The sequence below is a fragment of the Hevea brasiliensis genome, chromosome 14 (assembly GCF_030052815.1).
Source record: "Hevea brasiliensis isolate MT/VB/25A 57/8 chromosome 14, ASM3005281v1, whole genome shotgun sequence".
NCBI classification, from domain to species: Eukaryota; Viridiplantae; Streptophyta; class Magnoliopsida; order Malpighiales; family Euphorbiaceae; genus Hevea; species Hevea brasiliensis.
In genome coordinates, this window is record NC_079506.1 from 69,284,055 (window position 1) to 69,293,331 (window position 9,277).

At 31.7% G+C, this 9,277-nt stretch overlaps 1 protein-coding gene across 1 annotated transcript; it reads right to left on the reverse strand.

Moving 5' to 3' along the window:
* Positions 1 to 5,674: 5,674 nt before the first annotated feature.
* Positions 5,675 to 6,706, reverse strand: LOC110671460 (probable mediator of RNA polymerase II transcription subunit 26c). The gene has a single exon (XM_021833933.2). It carries the CDS (start codon positions 6,701 to 6,703, stop codon positions 5,675 to 5,677), a length of 1,029 nt encoding a protein of 342 aa, XP_021689625.2. The 5' UTR covers positions 6,704 to 6,706.
* Positions 6,707 to 9,277: the final 2,571 nt, after the last annotated feature.

The following is a 9,277-nucleotide window of genomic DNA, read 5'->3' on the forward strand; positions in this document are numbered from 1 at the left end:
CATATTTCACATTAGTCAATTGAGTTGAACTTAGCTGCAATTTTTCAAAGGTTTTGAGCAAGAACCAAAAAATTGTTTTTAGAGTCCAATTCACCCCCCCCCCCCCCTCTTGGACATATCTTGGGACATCAATTTCTATATCTAGTTTGACTAGAAATGGCTATGAATTTTAGTTCACAAATGATGTTTGCAATATTTATTTTGGAAATAAATATGTTGGTTCGGGTTATATGAATGATGGTCTTTATTATTTGGATAATAATGACAAACACAAATTGAATGCAAGTGATCTAAAAGAATGCAATGCCATGGTGAAAACCAACTCAAGTTCAAAATATATTTGGCACTTAAGGTTATGTCATGTTGCAGAAGATAGGATTGCAAAATTGGAGAAAATGGGGATTTTATCCTCATTGGGCTCTAAGCCTACTCCAACTTGTGAATCTTGCCTTCAGGGCAAAATGACTAGATCACCCTTTGTTGGACAAGGGCTAAGAGCTGAAAATATTTTGGAGCTAATACATAGTGATGTATGTGGTCCATTTAAGGAAATGGCTAGAGGCGGTTTTCATTATTTTATTACCTTTACTGATGATAAATCAAGGTTTGGGTATTTGTATTTGATGAAATATAAACATGAATCCTTTGAAAAGTTCAAAGAATTTAAATCTGAAGTAGAAAATCAAACAGGAAAGAATATTAAAGCTCTTCGATCAAATCGTGGAGGTGAATATTTAAGTACTGAATTTGATGAATACTTGAGAGAGCACGGCATTGTTTCCCAGCTGACTCCTCCAGGAACGCCACAGATGAATGGTGTGTCTGAAAGGAGAAATCGTACCCTATTGGATATGGTACGTAGTATGATGAGCTATACTGATATGCCAATCTCCTTTTGGGGATTTGCATTAGAATCAGCTTTGTATATTCTGAATAGGATTCTATCAAAATTAGTTTCTTCCACACCTTATGAGATATGGCATGGAAGAAAACCAAGTCTTAAGCATGTTAAGATTTGGGGTTGTCCAGCTTATATCAAAAAGCTGAACACTGATAAATTAGAAACCAGATCAGAAAAAGGTCGATTTGTTGGATATCCAAAAGATAGTTTTGGATATTATTTTTATTTGCCTACTTCACAAAAGGTTGTGATAAGTAGAGATGCCACATTTCTTGAACAACAGTTTGTTCAAGAAAGAGGCAAAGGAAGGTAAATAGAGTTGGAATTGGAGAATTCTGACCAATCAACAGATCAGATGGAGATAGATCCATCTAGTCAACCTATACCCGTTGATGAAACATCTATAGCTGTTCCTCGTAGAACAACCAGGGTATCTCACCCACCAGTGAGATATGGTTTCCTTCATGAAGAAGAACAAGTGTTGTCTACTCATGAAGAAGTAGATCATAGAGATGATCCACTCACCTATGAAGAAGCTATATCAGATATAGACTCTTCAAAATAGATTGATGCTATGAAATCCGAGATTGAATCCATGTATGAGAATCAAGTTTGGGATCTTGTTGACCCACCTGAAGGTATTGTACCTATAGGGAACAAATGGGTTTTCAAGAAGAAAATTGGTTCTGATGGAAATGTAGAGACTTATAAGGCAAGGCTAGTAGAGAAAGGGTTTCGCCGAAGGCAAGGAATTGACTATAAGGAGACTTTCTCGCCTGTTGCCATGCTTAAATCAATTAGGATTCTATTAGCAATAGCTGCATACTATGATTATGAGATTTGGCAAATGGATGTCAAAATAGCTTTTCTCAATGGATACATTGAAGAAAACATTTTTATGGAACAACCTAGGGGTTTTGAATCCCAAGATGGTTCCAAGGTATGCAAGCTAAAGCGATCCATTTATGGGTTAAAGCAAGCTTCGAGGAGTTGGAACATCTGTTTTGATGAAGCCATTAAATCCTTTGGTTTTATCATAAATGAGGATGAGCCATGTGTATATAAGAAGGTTAGTGACAGTGCTATCACTTTCCTTGTCTTATATGTGGATGACATACTGTTGATGAGTAATGACACAGGTATGTTGACAACTGTAAAGATATGGTTGTCAAATACATTCTCCATGAAAGACTTAGGGGAGGCAATCTATATTCTTGGGATTCGCATCTATAGAGATAGAGAGAAAAGAATAATTGGTTTATCCCAAAGTCTATACTTGGAAAAGGTGTTAAAGAGGTTTAACATGCTTGATTCCAAGAGAGGATTGTTACCAGTGAGACATGGTATTCACCTTTCTAAAGAGATGTCACCAAAGACACCTGAAGAAAGAGATAAGATGGTCAGGATTCCATATGCTTTAGCTATTGGAAGTTTAATGTATGCAATGTTGTGTACTAGGCCGGATATCGCATATGCTGTTAGTTTGACTAGCAGGTATCAATCCAATCCAGGTTTGGAACACTGGATAACTGTCAAGAATATCCTTAAGTACTTGAGAAGAACTGAGGATTTATTCTTGATATATGGAGGTGGAGACTTGCAATTGGATGGTTATACTGACTCTGATTTCCAATTAGATATCGATGATAGAAAGTCTACATCTGGATATGTGTTCATTTGTAATGGAGGTGCAGTCAGTTGGAAGAGTTCCAAACAGAGCACGATTGCAGATTCCATTACAGAGGCTGAGTATATTGCTGCATCAGATGGTGCAAAGGAAGCTGTTTGGATAAAGAAGTTCATGACAGAACTTGTAGTAGTTCCTTCCATTGAGTCAGCAGTTCCACTACACTATGACAACAATGGAGCAGTCATACAGGCTAAGGAACCAAGGTCTAACAAAAAATCCAAACACATAGAAAGGCGCTACCACATTATCAGAGAAATAGTTGGGCGAGGCGATGTAGCCATGCAGAAAATAGCATCAGTTGAAAATCCAGCTGATCCATTCACTAAGTCTATGTTACAGACTCAGCTAGACCGACATCTTGAGAAGATGGGTCTAAGATATTGTAATGAATGGCTTCAGTGCTAGTGGGAGATTATTAGTAGTATGCCCTAGAGCATATCATTTAGTATGTATCTTGTACATATTTTTATTAACAAAAGGCTTTTCTACTTTTCCGTTTACATAATATATTTATGTGTAATAGAAAAGGTCCATTGATATTTTGTTAGAAATATTATTCTTAAGTTGTTAAGAATATGAGTGACATTACTTCCAGCACAAAGTATCATAAATAGATTCACAATCGAAGATACTTTATAATAAGGACATGACTTATCCAAAAAGATTGTATTCATGTTTGTACCCAAGTTATTTATATGAGATATAAATAAGATGGAATGGTGAGTCTCATGCCATATGACAAACATGATAGGTACTTATAAATGATAAGTAGGCCGAACCAGTGACACTTATGACAAGCACATGGAGTTTACTCTTGTTAATGTTTTGTTATAAATCATATCAGTGCATATAATCTTTAGACCTGAGATAGCACAGTTATCTTATATATAGGTAGTTTGAGTTTGATACTGCTTTCATACTTGTACTGTGTATGGGTATATGGGCATATGTTGGCTCCTACTAGTTATATATGGAGGTAGGTTTTGATCAAGATGGAATCTGTTCCTCTAAGTAAATAGAGATAAAATCCTATGTTCATTTAATTGTTCTTCATGTTCCAAGTTCTTGGCCAGGACAGATAGATTTAATCAGAAAAGAGTTTCTGATGAAAAAAATCTTTTTAATCAAGAATTGGAATTAAAAGAGAACATAATATTCGTAGCAAATGGAGTTTGACATAAACCATGACTCCAGCTTGAGTTGGGATTTTGTAACAGAGAGATTCCAGTGCATGGTAACATATGATTATAGGTTCATTTAAGGTAAACCTTATTACTAATTGGGTGTCCATGGCATGCTATGCTAGGTGTTAACCATGGTCTATGAGATGCATAAAATGATTTAGAGAAATCATTTATGGTAAGAAAGAGTTCTGATGGTATTAAGAGTTGATATCATATCTCATTGCCAATTAGTGATGAGCCTAGTAAGTCATACACATACACAAGTTATCACCTAATTAAATATGATTTAATTAATTAATTAAAGAGTTTAATTGATTAATTAAATAGGTTTGGTTTGCAATTAGATTGCAAAGTCCCTAGCATGACTTGAAACCAAATCTAGATTATTTGATGTATAGTATAAGTTCAATTTATATTTAAAGTGTTTAAATATAAATTTAATTAATGAGAAATTAATTAATAGAGATTAATTAATTAATTTATATTTGATATAAATTAATTAGAAGAACAGAAATAATTATTTTGGGTTAAGAACTCAAAATTAAGATACATGGGCATTTTGGTCATTTTGCAGTGTGACACGTGGCACCATGAGATGGTGACACATGGCATTACACATAAGCTTGCCAAATGTCTTTTTTAATAATGTAAGATAATTAAAATTAAGATTAAATATAGGTTTAACACTTGGCACAATGTGATTGGGTCACTTAAACCTAGAGCTAATCAAAGGGTGACATGTGGCAAGGGTTTAATGTGTTAACTTAGCTATATAAGTATTGTTATGAGCAAAAATAAAACAACCAGCAGCCACACCTCCTTTGTCACGCCATTTTGAAGCTCTCCCTCTCTTCCTCTTCATCTCTCATCAATTCAAAGAAATTAGCCATCAATCTCTTGAATTAAAAATACTAGAAATTATTTCTAGTGTCCTGTTTACATCTTTAATCTTTTAAAAGGCAGAACTTGATTTTCTAATTAATAGAAAAAGCTTTAGAAGCTGTTCAAGGGCTACCATAGGTGTTTTTGGTGTGGACAAGCTAGAGGGACAATATTTGGTGTCCTGAAGACGAATCTCAAAGGCGCAAATACACTGCAGTGCATCAAGAGGTTAGTGTGTTTGTTCTTGATTTTATCTAGGGTTCTAAAAGATTTTTAATATGCTGTTTATCATTGAAATCAAATAGATAAAAATAAATCTTGCATGATGCATGTGACCCTAGGTGAAAATTTTTGAATTCAATGGTATAAACTTGTGTTTTTCACGCATCCGTTCCTTCAAAAAGAACATGCAAGCCACTTGCAAATTACCATAAAATCTTTTCTTTTTCTCTATAAAAGTGGAATTCTTTTTGCTTCTGTAATGGTTAAGCTACTATATAGTCTCAACTTACACTTAGGTAAAACAATTTATTCCTCTAAATTCTGGAGTGTACGAACTAGTTTTAGGAAAAGTGGTGTCCTTTGTAGTGCTGTGCATCAGCTTCAATATATAATTAAAATGAAAATTTTTATGAACCAAATTGAATTACATAGTGCTGATTTTTCAATTTCATTTGACATGTTCTTGGCAAATTTTCAAGAATTACATAAGACCAAACCTCTCAAATTCTCATTGCAATTTAAAAGCAAGCAACCATGAACTATCTGCAGAAATTAAAATGCAAATGTCCAAAATTTAAGAATTTTAATATCCAAAATTCAGGGCAAATATGTTAAAAGATCAAATTGGAAAATAATCAAATTATCATAGAATGCAATAATTTCATGTTCACAAATATGACTTTCTTTTAAAAAAACTGACCCAACTTACAAAAATAACGCATCATCCTCAACCTTAGTATATAAACAATCTTTAAGGGTATTGCAAATATAAAAAATCTGAATAAGCAGAGCCTGTTAAAGACCCTTCTGCCAAAATCTGTAGTGCCTCCCCAGAGAACCACCATCTTTGTTCTTTGCAAAAAAGGCAATCTTGGGTTTTGGAATATCATGTATGTCTATCGCTTGAATTGTTCTTTGCTTCTTGGCATTTAAGGCTTTTTTGTAATTCTCTTGAAGCCTCTTCCTTGCAGAGGCCAGCCTCTCATAATCAACTTCTGTCTCTCTTTGCTGCTGCTGCTCTCTCTGTCTCTGCACATTGTGAGAAACAGAAACTGATTGATGGGTAGGTCTACGTGGAGCTTCCTTTCGAGGAACCGGTTTTGGCTTTCCTTCTGGTTCACAAGTTTTCTTGTCTGAATTAGAACTCTCTTTGTGAGTACTTGGAGAGTATGCAATATCAGGAACCTGGTTCCGGGAAATTTTCTGCTGTGGGGAGTTCCCATCAGCCGTTAGAGTAGAGGATGCTTGCTCTTCTTGAGGATTTAGCCTCAACCATTCATCTACAATTTCTCTCCATTTCCTGACAAGTTGCTTCTCTAATCTCCGAACATCATCGGATGAATGCTTTCTCAAACTACTGACATGTCTTCCAATGCCAGTGTCCTTGAGTGCCTCGAATGTCATATCCATATCTGCTAAAGTTTGAAGCAAATCAACCAGAGAATCTTGAGACTGATCAGGATTTTCAAGATGTTGCATAATCTCCAAAATCTTCTTCTGCTTATCCTCGAACAATCCCACAAATGGATCCAATTCATCATCGTTTTCTTCATGTTCATCTCCATAAATCGACCCACTTCGACATCCATCTCCAGCTTTGGCTTCATTTCTGTTTTCTCTCATTTCATGCCCATCACTAATCCTGCCCATACTCCTACATCGACCAGACGAGCTCAATGCACATAGCATTTCAACAATCTTATCTCTCCGCTGCTTCAAGTCATCCCCAAAATCCAACGAAGCCACCAATATCGCAGTGTCAATAAAAGTCCAGACGTCAACACCCGTAATCTCCAAAATCCATCGAAAATCATCTATATCCATTCTATATATCTTGATAAAAAACAAAGAACAAAGAATTGATATACTGGAAGAACAAAAAACTTGTATATTTTCTTGGGTATATAATATGAATCTTCGGCGATAGAAGTCTGATGGAGAAGCAAAACAATAAGTAATAATCTGACTCCAAATTTCGCTAGGAAACTAGACTCCTAAATTCACTGGGAAAACAAAATAATAATAATAATAATAATAATAATAATAATAATAATTTCTGCAATTATTTCAAACAAATAAACTTTTATAAAATTTTGTAAATTTTATTTATAAATTCATTTTAAATTTTATATCTTTATTCCTATAAAATCTATCATACTTCTAATTCTATTAAGGTTGGTAAAATTTACAATTAAAGCAATAGAAATATTGTAAAAATTTTACAAGAATTGATTTAGACTAAAAAAAATAATAAGAATAATACTAAAATTTAAAAAATACGTCAACCAAATGTAAGGGTGTAAATCATGTATTTTTAAAAATATGAGATCAAGTTATTAATTTTGATATAATTGAGAGACTAAATAATAATTTATTTTTATGAAAAAAAAAAGTTTATAGCTTTGCAGGATTATGCATTTTACACACTTCTAAACTTAAGCAAGCATAATTAATATAAATGAGAAAAGAGAAGAAGAGCAAAAGAAAAGATTCAGAAATTAGTTTTAAAGAATATTATATCCATTGAATAATCAAGATAAAATGCATCACATCTTCACATTAATAATTTCAATGATAAAATGCAAAAGTCACTTTCTAAACTTTTTGGTAAATAAATAAATATTTTTATAAACCGTAACAGCATGGTATCCTGTGTTAATAGACGTCTTAAATTATCTGATCTTTGAAATGAAAGGAAATAAAGTTAAGAAAATGTCTCTATGAAAATATTTTTTTATTGTTTGATTGTAATATAATTTAATTTTATTTAAAAATTATTTAAAAATTAAATTATGATATTAAATATTTTTTATTTGTAATATTTATAAATAATATGAACTTAAAAAATTTATATTACTTGTTCATGTTAAAATAAATAAATAAATATATATATATATATATATATATATATATATATATATATATATATATATTAACACTTTATTTGTTTCACATAAAATAACTTATTTATGAAAAATATTTTTCATAGATATGAAAGGGTTTGCCATTGTTTGATTGCAATGTTAAACAAATGGTATGTATTTATATCATGTATATATAAATGTTTTCGTATTTTAATAAAATTATCATAATTTAGAAAATAGAAAATGACTTAGTCTTTCATTTGGTCAAGGAAATTTTTCCTTTGACAAAAAAATATTTTTCATTAATTCATTTTTCTAAGTACTCCAAACATTAAAAAATGTGAAAAATATTTTCTAAAAAATATTTTCTATAAAATAAATGGAGCCTAAATATCTTATTTTATTTAATTGATACATTGCATTACTATGAATAAAAAGATTATAGTCAAACATCTTATATCAAATGGATTGATAAAAATATATTCATTTTAATCTAATACATAAAAATTTAAATCTATATTGATATATTTTTAAAATTTTTAAACGAAAAATTTTAATTAATTAACACTTGGGTCATTAAATCACATGGCTCCATTAAAAATTTGATTGAATAAATTGAATTTTCATGAGGTAATTTCTTATTAGATTCAATTAAAATTTTGATCATATATATATATATATATATATTGTTACGAAAAGCTATGTGAGTGAAATTGAAATTAATTAATAGATATTGAATTTGTTATATAATCAAAACATACAAAATCTAATGGGCCTAAGCCCACTCATAGTATACTATAGGAAGAAGAAGAATGTTGGGTGTTATGAGATTTGAATGTTGGGTTTTTATTGTTCTAAAGTTTTACCCAATGTATTTGGGTTGCAATCTATTTATATTTTTAGACTTTAAACCATTTATGAAATCATAAATTAAGTTTTTATTAGAAAAGACAAATAATTATGCCTTAAAAAAATTGTGACTAAAATCAATCTCAAACATATAAGCTAAAAGAGAGGGAATAACTGAATGAGTATTTTATTTTTAATATTTTCAAACACACTCAATATGTTATACAACAATAATAATTAAGTCTTAATCTCAAACTAGTTGCGCCTGGTTATATAGACCAATATCCAACAACAATATCTAAAACTCGTATTTCCCTCAATGTCATCATATTATGTCTCTCTCTCTCTATTCTCACTTCTTGCCTAACTAATTTATCACACTTCAATTAATTATTATTGCAATTGAACCAGTTCATCATCTGTATTGTGGCATCCCATTAGTCTTTGGAAGAAGACAAGCACCCAGCAAATTTCACGGCAAAGTAGCTGATAGGGCACTTGATATGAGTCATATGTAAGTTTTTCTTAGACAAAAGCCCAAATGACAAAAATGATCCACCCAATAACAGGACAAAGAATAAAAACAAGTGAAACTATAGCCAAAGAAATGTCCAATAGGCGAATTATGCCTATTATTGGATTGTATGAATCACGAACTCAAAAGTTAACTTCAACCATCAGTATT